The sequence below is a fragment of the Sturnira hondurensis genome, unplaced genomic scaffold (genome assembly GCF_014824575.4).
Source record: "Sturnira hondurensis isolate 20B ecotype Veracruz unplaced genomic scaffold, ASM1482457v3 Scaffold0010428, whole genome shotgun sequence".
In the NCBI taxonomy this organism is placed as follows: Eukaryota; Metazoa; Chordata; class Mammalia; order Chiroptera; family Phyllostomidae; genus Sturnira; species Sturnira hondurensis.
This window is the reverse complement of record NW_028083059.1, coordinates 2,837,366-2,858,331: the sequence shown is the minus strand read 5'-3', so window position 1 is coordinate 2,858,331 and position 20,966 is coordinate 2,837,366. Positions and strand designations below refer to the sequence as shown.

The 20,966-nt window shown below is 41.9% G+C and overlaps 1 protein-coding gene across 1 annotated transcript in view; it reads left to right on the top strand.

Annotated features, from left to right (window-relative positions):
- Window positions 1-20,966, top strand: part of FLT1 (fms related receptor tyrosine kinase 1) — a 194,216-nt gene that overhangs the window by 69,055 nt on the left and 104,195 nt on the right. The window contains exon 11 of the mRNA XM_037058896.1: window positions 15,086-15,200. Within this exon, the coding sequence (XP_036914791.1) occupies window positions 15,086-15,200 (115 nt within the window). The remainder of the gene's footprint in view (window positions 1-15,085; window positions 15,201-20,966) is intronic.

Below are 20,966 nucleotides of genomic sequence, written 5' to 3'. Positions count from 1 at the left end.
ATTTTTATGCTAGAACAGTTTTATGTCCCATATTCTATTTTCTATTTACAAAATAAAAGTTTTAACCACTTAAACATGAAAAAAGTCAACATTTCCTGGGGGTTAACTGTAGGTCAAATATCTAAGGAAAGCTGTAATTTGAAAAGAAGATCTCTTCTTTTGGAAATGTTGTTACATATCCCATGTTTTAATCTTTATTACATTCTTCTTAACTGTGCACACAATTGGTACCCAGGTGTCTCTTGACATGTATTCTGTGCAGTGTGTATATGGGTCGGCAGGCTCAAACCAGGAATGCTGCAGAGTCTTACTTTGCCACACCCACAACCTTGGATGAATCAGAATGGGGACTTTCAAGACCACGTGACCAAAGACCGCTTGGGCAGGACTTTGAGCTTGAACAAAGAACCAAATAAATCTGGCCATCTTGTACAGAAGGCTTTCATCACAAGCCAAAAGTGAATATTCACTTACTAATGAGAGAATTCTTGCTTTCTGTTACATAATTACTGGCTGAGGAGGTGCATGCTGCCCCGTGTGAGTGTGCAGACAACAACCCTTATTCATATTTCATACAAAGTCCTGACAACTGAGCAGCACTTCATTTGCCAAATGCCTCTTGGCCACTTTTCTAGGCTTTGTGAGATTTTCATTTTTCCCACTCTTCACAGCTATACAGTGAGTCTGATGAGTAATTGTCTCTTATGAATTAACTGTCTCCTGTAATTGCTGTCAAACATTTCATCATGTGTTTAAATTAAACCAAATGGCTGAGTCGTAGGAAGGCTATGCCGGGTGGTTTTTATAGGGAAGTTCTGAGCAAAATTCAGTGGAGTTTCCCAGGACTAGGAATACGAGAAGGTAGTGGCACACAATTTGGGAAGATTCCCTAAGAAGATTGGCAGAATGTCTTGAATTTTCTTTGGCCACATTTACAGATTTTTAAAAATTGAGTAGGCACTGTCATTACTGAATCTAGAAACTAACATCCTGATAACAAGATCCTTAGGTAGTAGATAAATAGGACAAATCACATATAAAACACGCACCTATTCTTAGAAATCTGTATTTTAGTTCTATCTCCACTGATTTGGTAGACTGTTTTTTGGAATATGGACTGTGGTCTGTGGTTTTAATGTGACTTCACTGCCCTTTTAGGTGAGAGGCAGAATCTGGTGAATTGAGAAGATGGAAAGTGTATTGCAAATTTAAACTATGGCCCAGGTAGTACCTTATAAATGAGCTTCAAATCACTAGATCCTGTTGTTTCATACTTTCTCTAAAAGCCTTGTAGGATGTTTTGTTGCCTTAAATGCAATTGTCTACTTAATGATAATAGCTGTGATAAATTCAATCAAGGAGCCCTTACTAAGGGTTTGTCAAAGCAGTGTTTTTTCTTTTACATACATCATCCCTAATCTGTACAGCAATTTTCAATAATGGATATAATTTCCCCATAAGGAAACTGAAGCTCAGAAAATTATTTCTCAGGAGTTTTCAGACCATAGAATAAAAGAAGCTAAGTAGACTGGCTTTTCAGAAGATTACTTTTCCTTGGTGTTCCATGGGACCCCTCAAAGTCAGTCTCTGTGAGTTGCTACAGGAAGGAGCAGAAATCCTTGAGGGGACAGGTTTGAGGGAGCACTGGCCTAAACTATCGGGTTTAGTCTCATCACCAGTGATCCCACAGAATCCATTTGTTGAGTTAGAGCTGAAATGAGGGTGGGAGGGGAAAGGAGAAAAGCTTGCAGCAGTTGGGAGACTTTGACTCAAATTTCACCATTTCTTTGGGAACCACTGAGGATCTGCAGCTGGTTCAGGCCCCAAGCCTGCAGGTGGGAGTAGACCCTTTTGAGCAGGGATGACCCCCAGTGGGATGAGCAGATCTGAATAAGGCCCACCTCAGGAGGGTAACAGTCACACAGTTAATTTCGCACGTCTTCTCTGGCACTTTCTCCTGTTACTACTCTATGTGACCTTCTCACCATGGGGGGGGGGGGGGGGGGTATTTGATCTTTTGCAGTGAAGCTTCATTTCCTTATCTGTTGTTTGGGATTAATTTGGGGGGTCAACATCAGCAAGCACTCGGCTGTCAGTGGATGTTTAAGCAATAGATGTGGGAGATAATGAAGGGAGATGAAGAAGGAAAAGTAAAAGAAAATGAAGAGGAAAACATTGGGTTTCCAGTTGACAAGTGTACAAAATGAGGAGAAAAAGGCTGTAAATTTCAGCCTAATTTCATACCTGGCATGCCTCGTGTAGTCATTTTGAATGACTCCTTCACTCAGAATTAAGGAGTTTTCATGGTTTTTTGAAAAAAGCGTGTTTCATAGATGAGAAACTGAGACTCAAAGATAAACAATTACCCACCACCTCTCATCTAGTTAACGGTAAGCCCAGGACTAGATCCATGTCTCTGGTGCCCTGTTTATTATTTTTCTTTATTCTTATTTCCACAGTAACATTGTATTGACTTTCCGTGGGAGGTGCTGATAGTCTGATCTCAGTGGCTGGCAGGTGGTGAGTGCTGCCGTTTAGAGGAAGCACTGCAGAGGAAGTCATATCTGGTCCTAAAGCTGATGGGTGCACACCGGGACATTAGATGGAAAGGGGGAGGACCATAGATGTGCCAGAATGACATGGGACTAGGAATGGGTTGACAGTTTGAAGAAGACACTGCTGAAGAAGACTTTGGCTGGCTCACTGGATTTGGGTTTAGAGGGAAAAAAAGTTGAAAAGTAAGTTTGGGCCTGACATGGAATTTCTTCAATGGGGGCTGAGTAGTTGAGCCTGTCATTCTACTTCAGATCATCTTCCCTGGCTAGCGTCTGTCTACCACATGCCCACCCTGTCATTCCCATAGATCAATGGGCTTTTACAGACTCATTGGTGGTCTTTTCCTATGGAACGTCTTAAGCATGCCGTGTGCATTGTATCTCTGAAACTCTGCCTTCCACGTCTGAAGACCAAGATCTTGGAATCCAAGAACTTGAATTTGCACTCAGTCTTTTAAAAAAAGTTATGTGGGCACGTATTATCCCACTTTCTTTGGCCTTTAATGTTCCACCTGCCTCGTCCTCATCATTGAAAATGATGTAAAATGATTGCTTATTGCCACCTTATTGAGAAATCCTTGCTTGTGTGAAAAAGTCTTTGGATAAGTAAAGTGAGGAAGAGGAAAATGGGTAGAGACTATCCAGAGCCAAGTGGAAGATTATGGCTCAGAAGACTATATGGCTTAGGCTTTATTTTTTTATTTTTTAAGTATTTTTTGTTGATTATGCTGTTACACTCAGTCCAATTTTTCCTCCCTGTATCCCCCCCTCCACCCTGCTCCCCCAACCCTCCAGCATCCCCCACCTTAGTTCACATCCATGGCTTGTACATACAAGTGCTTTGAGTCCTCTGTTTCCTGTACCATGTTTAATCTCTCCCCATCTATTTTATGCCACTACTTATGCTTCTTCTTCCCTATACCTTTTCCCCCTATTTCTCCCTCCCCACTGAACTCCCTCCACATGGTGTCCATTTCTCTGATTCTGTTCCTGCTCTAGTTGTTTGCTTCGTTTTTGTTTTCATTGTTTGTCTATTCTTTTAGGTACATTTGTTGATAGTTGGGAGTTTGTTGTTGTTTTACTGTTCATATTTTTTATCTTCTTTTTCTCAAATAAGGCCCTGTAACATTTTATATAATAAGGGCTTGATGATGATGAACTCTTTAACTTGACCTTAGCTGGGAAGCAGTTTATCTGCCTTCCCATTCTAAGTGATAGCTTTTCTGGATAGAGTGATCTTTGACCTTTCCATGACTTTAAATACTTCTTTCTAGGCCCCCCTTGCCTGAAAGGTTTCTTTTGATAAATCAGCTGATAGCCTTATGGGAACTCCTTTGTAGGTAACTGTCTCTTTTCCCCTTGCTTCTTTTAGGATTTCCTCTTTGTATTTAATCTTGGGTAACTTAATGATGGTGTGCCTTGGTGTGTTCCTCTTTGGGTCTAACTTCTTTGACATTCTGAGCTTCCTGGACTTCCTGAAAGTCTATTTCCTTCACCAGATTGGCAAACTTTTCCTTCATTATTTGTTCAGATAAGTTTTCAATTTCTTGCTGTTGTTCTTCTCCTTCTGGCACCCCTATAATTCAGATATTGGAGCATTTTAGATTATCCCAGAGGTTTGTAAAACTCTCTTCACTTTTTTCTTTATTATATTCTGGTTGGATGTTTATTTTTTCCTTTTGTTCCAAATCGTTGCTTTGAGTCCTGGTTTCCTTCCTGTCAATGTTGGTTCCCCAAATATTTGGCTTTATTTTATTTTGGGTATCTTTCTTTCTTTCTTTTTTTTTTTTTCATTTTTCGACCAAGCTCAATCAGATCTGTGAGCATTTTGATTACCAAGGCTTTAAATCCTCCATCAGATAGTCTGGCTATGTCCCCATCACTTAGTTCTGTTTCTGAGATTTTGCTCTGTTCTCTCATTTGGGCCATATTTCTTTGTCTCAGCACACCTGAGAAGCTGAAAGGGGACAGGGCCTTAGGAATTACCTGGGCGGGGCAACCCTCTTCGCTGTGCCGTGGGTGCTGCCTGTGAGGGAGGCTCCAGAGAGGGAACGTGCAGCTTGCCTGCTTGCCTCTCGCGCACTTTCCTACGGACTCTTGTGTGAGACTGGGAGTTTCTCCCAATGGAGCAACCGCTGTATTAACTCTGAGTCTCAGTTTCCCCTTAGGTCAGCCCCACCTGCACAGCCAGCCCCACCCCTGAGGTCGGAGAACTCGCTGTGGTTTTTCTCTGCTGGCCAGTGGCATGGTCAGTTGCCTTACTGGTCTGGTTGTTCTGATTGATTTTTCCTTTAACTCCTTGGTCGTCGGAGTTCCATGCAATGCAGTTTGATTTTCTGGCACTTCTGGTTGTTTATTGATTTTAGGTGTGTTGTTATCCTCCTTTTGGTTGTGCGAAGAAGCAAAGGGTTTCCACCTCCACCTCCATCTTGGCCAGAACTCCTTTTATTTTTCTTTATAGCTGAAAGTTATTAAGCACTTATCTATAGGGTCTTAAGTGATTAATATGTGGTTTGTATGTATTATCTCATTGAATTATCACAGAACTTCTGTGAGGCAGGTAGGTACTATGGTTCTGACCATCTTCTAGATGAGGCGCAGAGAGTTCCTGGTTGACGTGTCTGAGTGTCTATGAATGATGTGGGGACTACGAGTGAGTAGCCTTTGAGCACATCTTCTGCCGAGCATTTCATTCATCGTTACTAGCATTGGTCCTGTAACAACTACTTAGGCATTAAAATGAGTAATTTTTGGTCAAAATCTCATGATAAGGAGGCACATGTGTTTTGAGATGCCTATCTTATGACATCAAGAGCCAGTTTTAAAACTGTTAAGATGCAGAAAGGCAATAGAGTCCAGCATTCAAGGACATGGCCTCTGGAGTCTGAATTCTGGCTCTGGCACCTACTACCACCTACCAGTGGTGTGATTATGTGCAAAATAAACCTCCTGTCTGGGTCTGAGTTTCCTGATCTTTTTTTTTCTTTTTTTTTAAAGATTTTATTTATTTATTTATCTTTAGAGCGGAAGGAGAGAGGGAGAGAAACATCAATGTATGGTTGCCTTTTGTGTGTCCCCTGCTGGTAGTTAGCCTGCAAGGAACCAGCCTGCAACCCAGGCATGCGCCCTGACAGGGAATCGAACCGCGATCGTCTGGTTCGCAGGCCCACGCTCAATCCACTGAGCTACACCAGCCAGGGCTCCTGATCTTTATAATAGAGATAACAGTGACATCGCAAGGTTGGTTGGGGGAATTAAATGAGATAATATATTATATGAAGTCCTTAGCTTAGTAGCTGGTGCATTGCAAGTACTAAGTTTGTTTGCTGTAAGCTGTTCAGTGTTTTTAGGTTGTTCTGCAAACCACTGCAAGGCAACCTCCCTGTGAGGTGGCATCACACGTACTAAGTGTCCTATGAAAGCTGATGATGATCTGACAAAATGAACTGTGCCATTAGGTTAATGTTTGCCCTGGAAACAGGCTTGCATTTCTGGAGTGGTCTTCTGACTATGGTGATTTGTTCCAGGGAAATTAAGATAGACCAGCAGTAGTACAATTTGCAGATTATTTAGGAAGTTAGAGGAGTTATAATGTTCTGGATCTACTCACATATGTGAATTCTACCTCAGCTCTCCAAACGCTCATTGACCCAAGTCTTGTCCAGTCTGTGGCATGTGGATTCTAGATATTCACTTGCTTGTGCTCAATTATATTCTGATGCTTTTCCCATGTATTTGACTTATCTCTTCAATAAACAGATATGTTCCCTTACAGCAGAAGGCACTATTAGTAAATCTTGTACTTCTTTTAAAGGACATGATTTTACTTCTTAAATGGAATATGTGTGTATAAATTATTTGACTAACATGGTGCTAGTCATTATGAGCCAATGTTCTTGCCAACCCTCGAGGAAAGGAGAAGACTGTTGCTGGTTAGTTTTCTGTTAAACAGAAGGGGCTTCTCCACATGTCAGCATCCTTGCCTAAGCTGAAATTGTCAGATGTTGTTACTGCTGTGACAAGCTGATCCAGCCCCAGTCAGATCCCCTGTCTTCATTAATACTCCTCATTGCGACTGGACAGGCACTGATGGAGGTGACATTGTGCTTAGTTGAGGTGGTATGTGTGAGGTCACTTGTGGGTCAGTAATGCCCCTTTTTTTTCCAGCACATTCAAGGCAAGTGATGGATGCAGGGTTGACACCTGACATGAGGTTGAGTTGATATCCAGTCAGGCCATTTTCAGGATTTACTCTTCTCAGGCAATCACCTGAGCAAAAGTTGCGGGCTCTTATATACTGTTCACCAGATGGTTGGCTAGACCCTGAGGTTACTATAAAGATGAGCAAGACATGTAGTAGCTCTTCTCTAGTCAGACAATAAAATCTCAGCTCCCACAAATGACCTGTCTGCTGTGTGCCAGGCACTGTGCTAAGCTTGTTATACAAATTAACTCATTTAGTATCACCGTAATGCATGCTGATGCCAAAGGGTTTCTTTAAGTTGTTTCCCTTCTGTTTGCTTTTTAACTTCATAAGAAATCTACTGAGACAAGGTAACAGAGGTAGCTTCTTTTTAGTTGGCCATGTTAAGAGTATGTCCATTCCCAAAGGACTTGAGATGATTTACACACACACACACACACACAATTACAATAAATAATTGAGCAAATCTGGATGAAAGGAGAAAATGGGGTTAAAACTTTTGGGGTATGGAAATATGGCTCACAAGCTTTACTCTCTAGAGTTGTTCAGAGAAAAAGAGAAATAAAATAGACATTTTCAAGAATAAGAGGCCCATAAGTGAAAAACAAATCAAAAGAAGTACAACCTTACAGGGAACTGAGAGCTGAGAAAAATTATTTCTCATCTCTTGTTGGGTGGGGTGTATCTGACAAACTCCTCAAGCACATTTCCATAAGAGGGAAGGAAGGTCACTGGACTGGGGATAATAATGTCCCTCAGTGGCGACCAGTGTGTAACACCAAAGCAGGACTTACTCAAGGTGATTTTGTGGGCTGATATGATCCAACAAGTTCTTAACTATTCAAGGATTGAAACTTCTGAGCAGTTTCCTATGACTTTGATTCTCAGAGCTGGGCTTTTGCCACCCAGGGTCACATAACTAGAAAGTTATAAAACCATGATTTGAATTCAGATCTGTCTAGAATCTATGGTCCTTAGGGTACCTTGTGACTTCCCACCCCCGCCCCACATCTATGCTTTCGGAATGTTTCAGCGTTGACTGCTATTAAATAAGTAATGTGTTCTCTTCCTTTTCATGAGAACAAACTGTTAACAATATTGAAATGTTCTTCACTGAGTGGGGGTAGTTAATACCTTAAGGCTCCTTGCATGTGTCAGAGTAAAATATATTTGTAGCCACTCCTAACATTTCCCTAAAGATTTCTTTTAACCAAACCACTCTTTCTCAGCTGACCAGTCTTTCACTAAGAAGAAAAATGAATGCACAGGATAGGTGTGCTCTTTGAGGCCCATATCTGGTTGTAACCGAGTGAGTACCTACCCTTCTGGCCTGCCAGTCACCTCAGTGGAGGATGGAAAGGCTGCCTTGGTCCTGGCCCAGATTCTGTAAGAGAGACTCAAGAGTCAGAGGGCCGGGGATTGCTGGCGCTCTTGGGGGAAGCAAGCAGGAGAGAAGAGGAGAGAGAGTGGAGACTGGGAAGACGGGCCTTATCCTGAGTGTGAATGGACCTCGAGGCCCTTGAGAGCAGGAAGCAGGGCAGGCCAAGACGCTCACGGAAAAGCTCTTATCTAAACAGAGGTGGCCAAGACTCTGGATCACCTCCACCATTGTCCAAGGAGCTGTCCCAAAGCCTTCGATCCCTGAAAAGTCTTCTCCACTCTCCCCTCTCCATTCAGATGAGAAGTAATTTTCAGTATGGGCTCCAAGGCGTCCCAAGAAAGCCACTCCTCCAGAGTCCCCTCAGCCTGACCCTGTGGCCACCCTGAAGGCCCAGGCCCTTTTCCTGGAGCTGAAGGAGCAGGAACCATTCTGTCTAAACACTCCTTCCAACTCTACGCCTTTTTCTGCCAGCATCCTTTCCCCTACATTGTTCTATTTGTTTTAAGAGAATGTGAGAGGAGGGGAAAAGATAGTGTTTGCAGCTCCTATTAATCTGATGGCTCAGACACACTATTGCTAATGTTTTGACACAACACCCTCGGTGGCAGAGGAGAGTTTACATCAGGCCCTCTGCAGAGGCGCTGCCGTCTCGGGCAACCAGCCCTGGTGTGCCTGCTGGCAGCCTGCCAGGTGGTCTCTCCTTTCCTTTCTGTTTTTTGACAGACATTTTACAGCCTCAATTTGTTCTTTATTGCTGCCCTTCCCCTTTGCTTCCTAACTTGACTTGATTCAATATTCTTTGCGAATAGTTTCTAATCACAGGTAGCAGGTGCAGTCCAATCTCATTAAACAAATAAGCAGAGTCTACCCAGAGTCCTCAGATTTTGTTATCCAAAAAATAAAGAGGGAAATTATTGTCTTGGCACCCTTTTGAGATTTCTAGAGCTTCCTTTCCACCCCCCTCCCCAATAAATGTGCTGTGATTATAATTTAATGTATACAGTCACTCCTAGGCAATGGCTCAGGCTCAAATAGGCAGCTGTTGGGTGTTGGGGTGCTCAGCTCACCCCTGCACATGCCCACCCCCACCCCAGAGGCCCTCTTTAAAGTCAGCTGCCTGCTATAAATGTTCTGGAGTTCATAACAAAGCAGGCTAGCGTTACCTGAGAACATGGTCAGGAATCATGCAGACCAAGTCAGTTAACAAGGAAAGAGAAAGATTGTGATAAAGTTAAATTTTATGTTTTGTTGCAAAATTTTTTAAATGACAAAATTTGTCAGCCAGTAGAAGGCCGGAGTTTCTAGAATTTTAACATCAAAACATTTTTATGAGTAAAACTAACCAGAATTTATGTCCCAGGGTAAATATAAGGTATTCCTCCCCTCTCCCACTTCACCAGAGCACTGGGTGCCCCTTCTTTTGGCAAATTCATGCTTCGTTTCTCTTGGTGTCTAACTCTGTACCAGTGGGACTCAGAGGATCCCCCTGAGCTTTCCCTCTAAGAGGTAATTCTGAGCCAGATTCACCCTGCAATGTGAATCTGTGGTGAAGGTTGGGGAGGTTACTTGGGAACAGAATTCATCCTGTGGGATGGATTGAGTGCTGGTGTGATAGAGAGATCTGGGTTCTAATCCCAGGGCTGCTACTTTCTCTGTGAATCTGAGCAAGGCATTTGATGTTTCAGAGTCTCAGTTTCCTTGTTGGTGAAAGGGTTTGTGAACTGGGCATCCTAATACCTGCTTCATCGCGTGACTGAGAATTTGTTGAGCTTAAATGTGTGTAGGTCGCTTCTAGCCTGGGCCTAGCATTAGAGTCAGAATTTAGGAGAACAGACCTTGAAAGAAAGGTCAGCCTTGTATCATCTATCATAGGGAGAAAGGATATTCTAAAAAAAAAATCTTTTTATCTTAAGATTCAGACTGTGAACTTTCTAGGATTGGGATGGTTATGAGACTTGCTAGAAATCCTTTATGAAATGAGGACTTTGTGATGCCAGGAGTCTCGGCTACCAGAACAGGTGATAAACAGATGGGCGATCTCCAGAAAGGGGACATGCAGGCCTGAACCATCTCACCTCATTCTTCAAAGACTATCGTTTTCTCACAGAAGAGTCACTTCAAAGAAAACACAGATACTAACTATCAGTGGCTGAAGCTCTCCCAGCTGGACTGTCCCTTCGGATGCCCCCGGATGCAGCCATCTGCCCTCTAAAGGGAGAAAAGCACCAGCCCCACACTTAGGTGGGGGTGGAGAACTAGAGGCAGAAGGAGTGAAGGAAGTCTGAAAGTCGGATCTGTTCGAAGCCAGCACCTAAGGAAAATCACAGGGGAACACAAAAGGGCCCCTTTGGGTGCACACTGTGCATTGTGTTTCCTGGGCTGGACTTGCAAAGGTGACTTGGAATTAAGTTCAGAATGGTAGGATAACGAAGGGAGCTCGACTATAAGCCAATTGCAGACCGAACACACATTGGATACACAACACATTTTAATTGTGTCTGATGAGAATTGTTTGCCAAACTTGGGAAAGAAACTTACTGTGTTATACAAAGGGGCTAAAGAAGATTCAAATCCCTACTCTGTTAGTAGTGTTCGTGTAGTGAGTATTTGAAGCCTGGTCTTCCTATGCACAGAGAAGCCCTGAAGCACAGCAACTTCTTGTTACGTGATGGTTGTCTGTGGATGTTGTGTTACCTACGGATTAAAGGCTAAGTGCACAGATTCTGAAATAAACCAGGACTGATTATGAATTCTGCCTCTGCCACTTAGTGGTTGTTTGACCTCTCTGATCTTCAATCTCTTTGTCCATTAAATGGAAGATGGAGAGCACTTACTTTTTAATATACACAGATTGGTGAGAGAGTATATACGAGTCGCTAAGTGCACAGGAAATATAATCCTTATTGTAGTAGAGAGTAATGTGCATGGTGTGTATTATAATTATTGTAACCTATGGCTGGTTAAGTTGCCTCTTGGGGCCAGTGTTGGCTTCGCCCTCCCTTATCTGTGGCCCCAGACTGCCTTTATCTGTCTGTGGTCACAGAGGAGCCAAATGCTTACCAGTATGAAGGGAACAGGGCAATTCATCACCACTACAGGGAAATCAGCCCAAAGCATGTAGGTCAGTAATGTCATCTACGTCTCTGGAGGGTGGTGTTTCCCTAATAATGTTAAGAGAAGAAGGCTGGTAACTTAAAGCAGATGGGAGAGTCCCACAGATGGCTCTTGCCTGGAGTTAGACAGACTGACATGTCACATGTAGGGTCCCAGCTCCATGTGCTGGATATGAAATTGGCTGCTTTCTCTTAATTTATTTATATCAATCTCTAGTAACTAATTTCTTTCAACTCCAGGGCAATGGATGAGATGACATGGAGTACACTCTTACCCCGGAAATTTTTTTTCCTCTCAATGGTTATAAATACCTCCATGCTATTGTACTTGGCATGCTGCATGCAAATGGAGGTCAGAGCCCTAAAACTCATTAGGAAAGGGACAGAGGCTTGGAGCAGAGAGAGGACTGCGGAGCTGAAGCTGATAACAGTGGCCTTGTCCAGAATAGTGCCTGGGAGCTTTCTTATCTCTCCTTGGCAGGAGGTGCTGCGGGCTTCCTGTGCGAAATCAGGAGCGAGCGCTGCTTTCCTCTTGTTGTTCGGCTTCCTCCCCCCTCAAGACGGTTCCCAGCACAGTGATTATCTCTGCATCTTCAAACATGGCACAATCTACTTCCTTAAGAGCTTGATGTATTCTTAAGGCTTAGGCAAACTCCCCTCCCCCCAATCCCGTTTCAAGTGCTGTTGTATAGTCAGGCTCCCAAATGACATTCTATTTTTATGGTTCCAATTACAAAGAGGGAAAAATAATAGCCCCCAAATTAGAAAACAGCCACAGAATCTGCCCTTTTTGTTTGGAGGGCCTTGCACAGTCTAGCCTATAGTTTCCACACCTGGGCTTGCGCCATAACTGCCCTCAGACTTAGGGCCGGGGGCGGGGGTCAGAGGGTGACAGCCCCTGGTGAACTCCGGCAGCAGACGGCGTTTCCCTCAGGAAACACCCAGACGGGCTTCACTCTCACATGTTTCTTTGTGTTTCCTGAAGACCAAATGTATGAAACGATGATCTTTGTCTAAGACCTCCCTTATCCTTTTTGCTTCTTTGGGGGAAAAAGAGTGAAATGAAACGCTTCTCTTCCAGATACAATAGAAGTTCAGCGGTTTGATGTTGTGATGCCCCGTATAAACACACATGTCTAATATAGGTGTGTGTGTGTTCATAGAGGTGTACATGTGTCGTAAACCCCATATACCTATAATGGACATATACATTGTATATACTCATACATGTACTGAGCAAGTGTGAAAAATGTGAGGTCAGTTACAAGTTCAAGGTATGGATGTTATAGCCTAGAAAGTAAAGAATACTAATCATGAAAACTAGGGCAAAATGACATTATGTCTGAGATTTGCTTTAAAATACTTATAGAAAGTAAAAAGAAATAAAGGACAGATGAAACAAATGTGGTAAAAATCTTAGCTTTTAAATTTGGGTGCTGGGTATAGTAAGATTTATGACACTATGTGTACTTATCAGTATGTTTGAAAATAATAAACAATTAAAACCAATGAAACCTCTCACTAGAAACAGTGTATCAGTACCTCCTGGCTGTGTGTATGTTTGCACATGTTTATGGAGTGCCAGTTGCCTCCTAGTCCTTTGTTTAACTAGGGGACAGGGTGAAGCAGTAGATGTGGCCCCTGTCCCCCTGCAGCTGTTGGCCCAGTGGGGCCTGGGAAGCATTAAATGGAGACTTTAGACAGTGTGGATGCTCTGGGGGAGGACCCCCCAGGGCAGCATGCCCAGGAGGGGAGACCGGCCAGAAGACTAGATCGTTTCAGATTCTGGAGCCTTCTTCGGCTCCAGGCCCAGAGAGGAATACGGCAGGACTGCCTACTCATTGCAATCCCGTCTCTCTCCCCCTTTTCTCACGTATTTTGTCCTCTCACCTCCATCTCACATAGTCACAGCTGCCCTTGGCTCCTTAAGATCATCCACTCAGTTTTTCTGGAAATCGGGCTCTAAAAGTTCCTCCTGGTCTGAATGTCTCCAAAATCTGCTCAAAGACACGTAACCCCCAGCAAATGTTTCTGCTCACAACAAATTCTAGTCCAAAACATAGCAATACAACATGCTTCAATGACATGGTCACAGTACAAGAACACAGAAACGTCAACACCTACGTTCACCAGGAAGCGGAGGACCTGGCTGAGGGTGGCTGAAGGTCTTCAGTGCAGGCTCTGCCGGCGCTTGTCTCTCCTGCCCTGCCCAGGCTGGCAGAAAAGTGCAACCCTTAGGAGCCCACAGATGCAGCTTTGAGGGACCTGAGATCTCTCTCTATTTGCATTATGTCTCCAACAAATCCACATTTAAATCCCAAGGAATTTTTTTAAGGTGAACTTGCAATAAATTCAGTGAGTGGTTCCAGTCGTGAGAGCAGTGAGGAGTCACAGAGGTCAGAAAAAGCTCTCAGACAAGGTCACGCTGTGGGAAGAGAGGGTGTGCAGTCAGTGGTAGCTGAGTGAGTGAGGTGGAGGGATCACATACCCGTGATACTGTGAGAATATTTCCTTACTTTTCTACAGTGTCTTTAATTTACGAAACCTCTGTAAGTAAATTAAGTCATGTAATGCTTATATAATCCTGTGAGACTAACAAGGCAGGTATATCTTTATTCTTATTTTTTTTAAGAGAAAACTTGTCATGTGGGGATTGGGACTAGGATTTAGGAGCCCTGTGAGTCCAGGTCCAGGACTCTGAACTAACAAAACCAAAACACAATTTGACTAGAACAAAGAACTTCTATAGGGTTCAGGTTGGAAAAGCATGTAGGCAATCGACTGTGGATGGCCTTGACCATCAAACAAGGAAGCCTGAGCTTTCTACAGGATAGGAGCAAAAGGATTCCCCTGAAAACCAGAGCATTCAGGGGTTGGTCTGGCAGCAGTTTGGGGGGTGTCAGAGTGGGAAAAGCCAGGGCTGGCAAAGGTAGTTCAGATACTAGTGCACTGTCCAGGTCAGGATGGGCAGGTCAGTTTTGTTGTTTGGGGGTTTTATTCATGTAGAATGTAGGATGCATAAAGTGTGATAAATGATCAATAAATATTTAGACCAATGAAACTGCATGAAAACAGAAGCTTACTGATAATAGTGTCTCTGAGAGAACATGCTCACTTTCACATCCAGGTCAAAATCTCTCCAGTAACTAGTTTGAAATAATAAGAGAGATTTCATGGACTTCTAGAATCAAAAAAGATCTTAAAGATAAGCAACTTCAATATCCTTATTTTGTCATGAAACGCTCGAGGCCTGAGGAATTAAAGAGCTTGCCATAATAACCCCAAACTTGAAAAGAAAAAGACTGAATGTAATAACTGTTCCATAATGTGTTTCCACATACACCTAATTAGCCCTGGAAAAAATTACCTGCGTAATGGAATGTTCTGATTAAAAGCCAGCCTTCTATGGAGGTGAAATGCTATTATTCGAGATTTCCATTCATTAACATAACTTCATTTTTTTCTATGTTTGTATGTTTTCTCCACCACAAACTAATTAAAATCGAGATATTAAAACTTTCTAATTTAGGCACTTTTATTTCATAATTAATATTTAAAACAAGAAGGCTGTATGGAGATACATTGGTATGGGTTTTTCAGATCACAGAAAATATATTTGCTATTTTTAAGGTTTGAGGACAGATATTGGGGGAAATCTAAGGAAAAGGGGAAAATGTGATTTTTATTACCCAAGTACTCAACCGATGACTTTATTTATTTGTTTGTTTGTTTGTTTGTTTTTGTTGTTATCCAATGATTCTCATTTCACCTAAAGCCTTGGGCTTGACCATGCTGCAAAGCAACACAGTAATGACTTATTTTTTTAAAATAGGTATGACTTCTGCTCCAATAGTGAAGAGTCCTTTATCCTGGATCCTGACAGCAACATAGGAAACAGAATCGAGAGCATCACTCAGCGCACGGCAGTAGTAGAAGGAAAGAATAAGGTATTATTCTTTGGAGAAATAAGCATTGGCGTATTTATTCTAAAAACACATGCTCAGTTCCCAGTTCTGGGTTTATCAGAACCTGATGTAATTAAAATGCTGAACAAAAAATTTAGAGAGAAGAAAGTATTGAGATATGTCTTCTTGAGAGAGGCACTGAGACCACTCAGATGGCGGCATTCTCCCGCTGACCACCAGTTCCAAAGCACTGAGGACGCGGTCCTAACAGAAGAGAGGAAACTGCCTCCTAAACATCAGAGTTGCCCACATCAGTGCTCCTCTGGTATGCTTTCGGGGCATATTAGGACACTATCCCAATTATCACATTTGAATCTCGGGGGTGGAGCCCAGGATTCATAAAAGCTCCCTGGAGAGTAACCTGGACTGAGAATCACTGCCATACATAAAGTGGGGTGACGAGGAGAAAAAGATAAAATGTAATGTTCCCTTTTCACAAAATATCTTGTTTTTTCCCCTTTGTCTTTGCAAGGGCAAAGCCTGACTATGTTGGGGTATACAAACACACAGTGTCAAGATTTTCTGTCTTAAGATATGTAAATCAAAACCATAATGACATACTACCTCACCCCTGTAAAAATGGCCATCATCAAAAAGATAAGAGATAACAACTGTTGGCCAGGATGTGGACAAAGGGGAACCCTGGTGCACTGTTGGTGAGAGTGTAAATTGGTGTAGCCACAGTGGAAAACAGTATGGAGTTTCCTCAAAAAAAAAAAAAGTAACTATCGTATGATCCAGCGATCCCAATTATAGGTGTACAGTTGAAGAAAATGAAAATACTAACTCTGAGATATATGCACCTCCACGTTCATTACAGCATTACTCAAAATATCCAAGAAATGGTAACAACCTGAGTGTTCACCAATGGACTCGAGAATAAAGAACATTCAGTGTGTATACACAGCAGAATCTTATTCAGCTACAATAAAGAATGAAATCTTGCTATTTGTGACAAGATGGATACACTTCGAGGGCACTATGCTAAGTGAAATAAGTCTGAGGAAAGAAAATACCCCATTTATATGTGCCATCTAAAACAAAACAAGCAACAATAAAATAACAACATCAAGGTCATAGATGCAGAGAACAGATTGGTGGTTGCCAGAAGCAGAGGATGGGGTGGGCAAGTAAGGTAAAGGGGTCAAAAGATACGAACTTCCAGTTAAAAATAAGCAAGACATGGGAGTGTAATGTACAGCATGGTCGCTATAGTAGTAATACTATATTGCACACTTAGAAGTTGATAAGAGTCCTGAGCAGTGTGGCTCAGTTGGTTGAGTGTCATCTCAAGAAGCAGAAGGTTACTGGCTTGGTTCCCTGTCATGGCATTTGCCTGGACTGCGGGCCCAGTTGGGGAGCGTGTGAGAGGCAACCTGTCAATTTTTCTCTCACAGACTGATGTTTCTCAGCCTCTCTTTCTCCCTCTCTTTCCCTTTCACTAGGAATAAATAAATAAAATCTTTTTTTAAAAGTTGCTAAGAAAATAGATCCTAAAAGTTCTCACAAGAAAAAAATTGTAATTATATACGGTGAAGGGTGTTAACTAGAGTTATTATCGTGATCATTTTGCAATATATACAAATACCAAATCATTATATTGTACCTCTGAAACTAATCTTATTATAAGAGAGGAACTTCAACTGCCCCACCCTCAAAAAATATCCAGTCTCATCAGGGTCCATCAGGCATCTCTTCTGCCACTCCTGTGCTCTGTTCTGTGCTCCCCAAACCTGCACTGGGCCTCAGCAAAGCTGGCAGCCAGGCAAATCTCGGTGGACCTCAGACCTGCTGAATCTTTTTCTGTTGAATTAGTGAAAAGAACACGTAAAAATCTGCCATTAAAAGCATGGAATAGTGATGCTTTGAAAAGGAAGAACTAGATATCAAACAATCCCTTGCTGAAATGTCTATTTGTACTTGCACATCTTGACTGGGAGTCATCTGTTAATATAGATGGCGTCTGCTTGAGTGTGTTCATGCCCGTGGCCTATTTATTCAGCTGTATGCACCTGAAGGTGACAAATAGATGGCATCATTGTCTGTGTAGGATTTAACAATAGCAGTAACAACAAATAATATCTGAATTCTTCATTGTGTGACACTTTTGGACATATGCTAATGTCAATGTCATTCTTTGGCTGGCTAATGTGGTTATCTCCATTTTAAAGAAAACAAAAGTAGCATGATAAGATGATTAACTCAAAGCCACACAGCTTAACAGTGGAAAATGAAGAGCTCAAACCAAAGTCTTCCTGTTCCAAAACCCAGTATTCTGCAAACTTAAGCCAATACAGAAATCAGTTAAAATGGGGATGGCTGCCAGGAGACGATCAGCAGTCGCTTGTCAAGGATTTAGGAAATGTTTTTATAACTACCAGCAGTTGTGGGTGGTTTATAGGGCTTTTTTTTCCTCTGATACAAATGAACAGCAGTTTAAAACCTTCCATGATGTGTAGCCATCGATGAGAGAGCGTTTTAATGAAATACTAGGAAAGAGGAAAATCTATAAACTTGAAAGTTAAATCCACAAACATACGCTATAGAAAATAAAATGGAACGTGAGAAAGTGAGGTGAGGTTTCTGAGTAGCCAGAACCATGAAGTGGCTACCTGACTCCTTAGGAAATAGTAGCAAAAGGGTGGGAGCTAGGGAGAGGAACTTCCCTGATTTACATGTAACTTTGTGGCTACTACAGGTGTCAAATATCGGTCTCCAGGTGGGCCCCTGGGCCTTCCCAGGTGCAGCCAGACTCTGCCACTTTCTGTCTTGTAGAACCACGTGCAAATCAGTTCACTTCTCTGAACCGGAGTTCTCTCCTCCAAAAAACAGGACTAGTAATATTTGCCCTCCCTAATTTGCTTGTTGTTATATAGGTGGTTGTCATAGCTCTGGCTGCTGTGGCTCAGTTGGTTGAAACATTGTCCCATCGTCCAAAGGACCGTGGGCCTGATTCCTGGTCAGGGCACACACCTAGGCCGCAGGTTCAGTACCCATTTGGGGTACCTAACGAGAAGCAGCTGATCAATTTTTCTCTCTTATATTCCCTCTCTATAAAAATCCATAAGCATGTTCTCGGGTAAAGATGAAAACAAGAAAGGGTGGTTGTCCTACAGACCCTGATGCAATTCCCAAATTGATTGGGATCATATATAATGAAGACTATTTGTTAAGCAGTTTTTTTGCAATGCAAATAACAGTTAGTATTCTTTCTAAACAAAGTTGATATATATGTATATCTGTAAATATAAAATATCCTTTTAGTAGCTATAACATACTAGACTTTAAGTAAATTATTAATTTTAGGTTCTAAATTTTAAAGAATTTCTTACTTTTTCTATTAATATATGTTCATGTCTGAAAAACTACCTCTCATATGATGACAACAAGTGGAAGTTTGGCTGTTTCAGAATGATTTGTACTGGTCTTCCCTTTACAATTAAAACCGCCTTTATTTTCTGTACATTTTAAGAAAGTGCAGTCCCAGCTTGGACTCTCAGGGTCCTTTTCCCCGGAGCAGAGCGTTGGCGCACCTGGCAGCAGCCCCCACCCCGCAGACCGTGGACAGCGGGTCCGCCAGTGGCCCTGTCGGATTTCGGGGACTTGCATTTTTTCCCTTTGTCTTGTTTTGTTTTCATGTAATTCAAGCAAGGGTGCAGGGGATAATAAAATTCAGTTCCTTACTAGCAGGTTTTGGCCTAGATTTGTGAAAAGTGAGTCATCAGTGGGCTTGCTAGTACCAAAGGTGGAGTTCTGTATTGTTTAAACAAGGCAGCCAGGCAGCGAGGTCTGTAGATGCAGGGTAGGAAGTAGAAAGAGCCCTGGGGCAGAAAAAACACACAGGAAACACATATCACCATGAATTCTGTGAGGCTGGAGAACTGTGGCAACATGAAGGTGTCAGCACCATTCCCACTGAAGTTGTTTTGAGGGGAGAGTGGGCGGGGCGTGTGCCGCGAGCCACAGCCTGTGACAGAAGCATCGGCACTGAATCGCAGAATCCCAGTTTCTGTTGCGTTGCCCACACACTCCCCAGTTTTTCTAATTTCATTCATGTTCTATTTTGCTATCACTTGGCTCAAATGTGCCACCCTGGGTTAATTTTAGATTTTTCCTTGCCCTTTCTCCGTGTCTACTTTTATGTCTCCCTGAGACACTTAAGGAGGAAACTATATTAGAAACATTCTGAGATTAAAATCTCTGTTCTATATACAGAGTTTTAAAAAAAAGTATGCCAGAGATTAGGCTGAATTACACATTATCCCATCCATTCTATTCTGTGAGATTCGAAACATATTGTAGTGGTGAATTACTAATACTTAGCAAAAGGGAAGGAGGGAATGAGAATAACTTCCGGACTTACAGTATGTGACGAGGGTTTTCATCAGTGTTCCTGAGTCATACAAGAGAACCAGAGAATGGCCTTAAAGGGTCTGATTCTACTACCTAAATTTTTGAGGTCCTGGCAGGGCAAGTAGAGACACCCCCAAAGTGAGGGTTCAGAGCCAAAAAATATTGTTGCAAATGAAAACTAATTATAGTAATAATACAATCATAAATCTTGGAGGATTTCTTTTGGCGTGCCTTGTAAAATAAATTATTATTATTTTAAACACATGCTACAACTCAAATTCTTGGCACTTTCTCTTTTAAAGGATTGAGTTAGGGTTTGGGTTCCAATGTTCCTCTATTTGTATCTTTTCTCCTTGAAACAATAGTATTTGGTTATGAGCACCAATGAGTGAGTTTGCCCCTTTAACATAGAAGACTCTTGCATTGAGACTTACTGTCTTCAGTCCAGACAATTGATACAATTCATACTTGAGCTTTTTTTTTCTGACCCTGTAAATTATATATTTCAGTTCTCAAAAAGTTTCATTTTTCATGAAAATATGTTTAAATTGACAATATATGTTCTCTGAAAAAAGAGAAGTACCCTTGAAATCAGAAAGTTTGTAACAAAGTTGATCATGGGATACAAGTTTCATCTTACTTTTTAAAGTTTTCTTTAATTATAACTTTTTCATTCATCACTCACATTCTCAAACCATGTAACACAATATCCACTGAAAAAATAATTTGGAGCTTATGTAAAATACTAAGAAAGAAACTAGTATTCCTGTACATAGTAGCATTTAGCTTATGTGACCTATCTCTGCTGGCTAAAGGAAGTATTCTTGAGGAATAAATCCAATTCAAAAGATAGAACTCTACAATAGATCTGTGCTATCAGTTTAAATAGTTTTAGGGTAAGAAGTAGGTTTGGGTATCAGTTCTGCCTAGGTCTGCCTGTGCTACTGTGTATCTTTGAGTGAATTGCTTAACTTCCTATGACCTCAGTTGCTTTTTGTGCAGATGAGGGTAATACACCCCTTTTAGAGCCAGAGGGAAGGTTAAATGAGATAATGCTTTGCACACTACCTAGCACACAGCAAGGGCTGCATAAAGGTACCTAGAACCAAAGAAATCATGAAAACTCCCATCAATGTTATTTTCTAGTTCAGTTTCAATAGAAACTTTGTCTCGAGAGGTGAGTTCTGTGGCACGCTTCACTAAAAGTAAGGTGTCTGTTTTAGAAGGGTCCATTTGGGCAAAATAAGAGAGACACAAATGCATTAGTATCTCCATGGTTTATCATGAGAGCTGGATTCATTTCACTTCTAGGTGCCTCACTTTCATTGATTATACAGAACTTCTGAGCTCCCTGACCATGCTGGAGTCTTGTAAGATGGCCATCCCCAGATTACC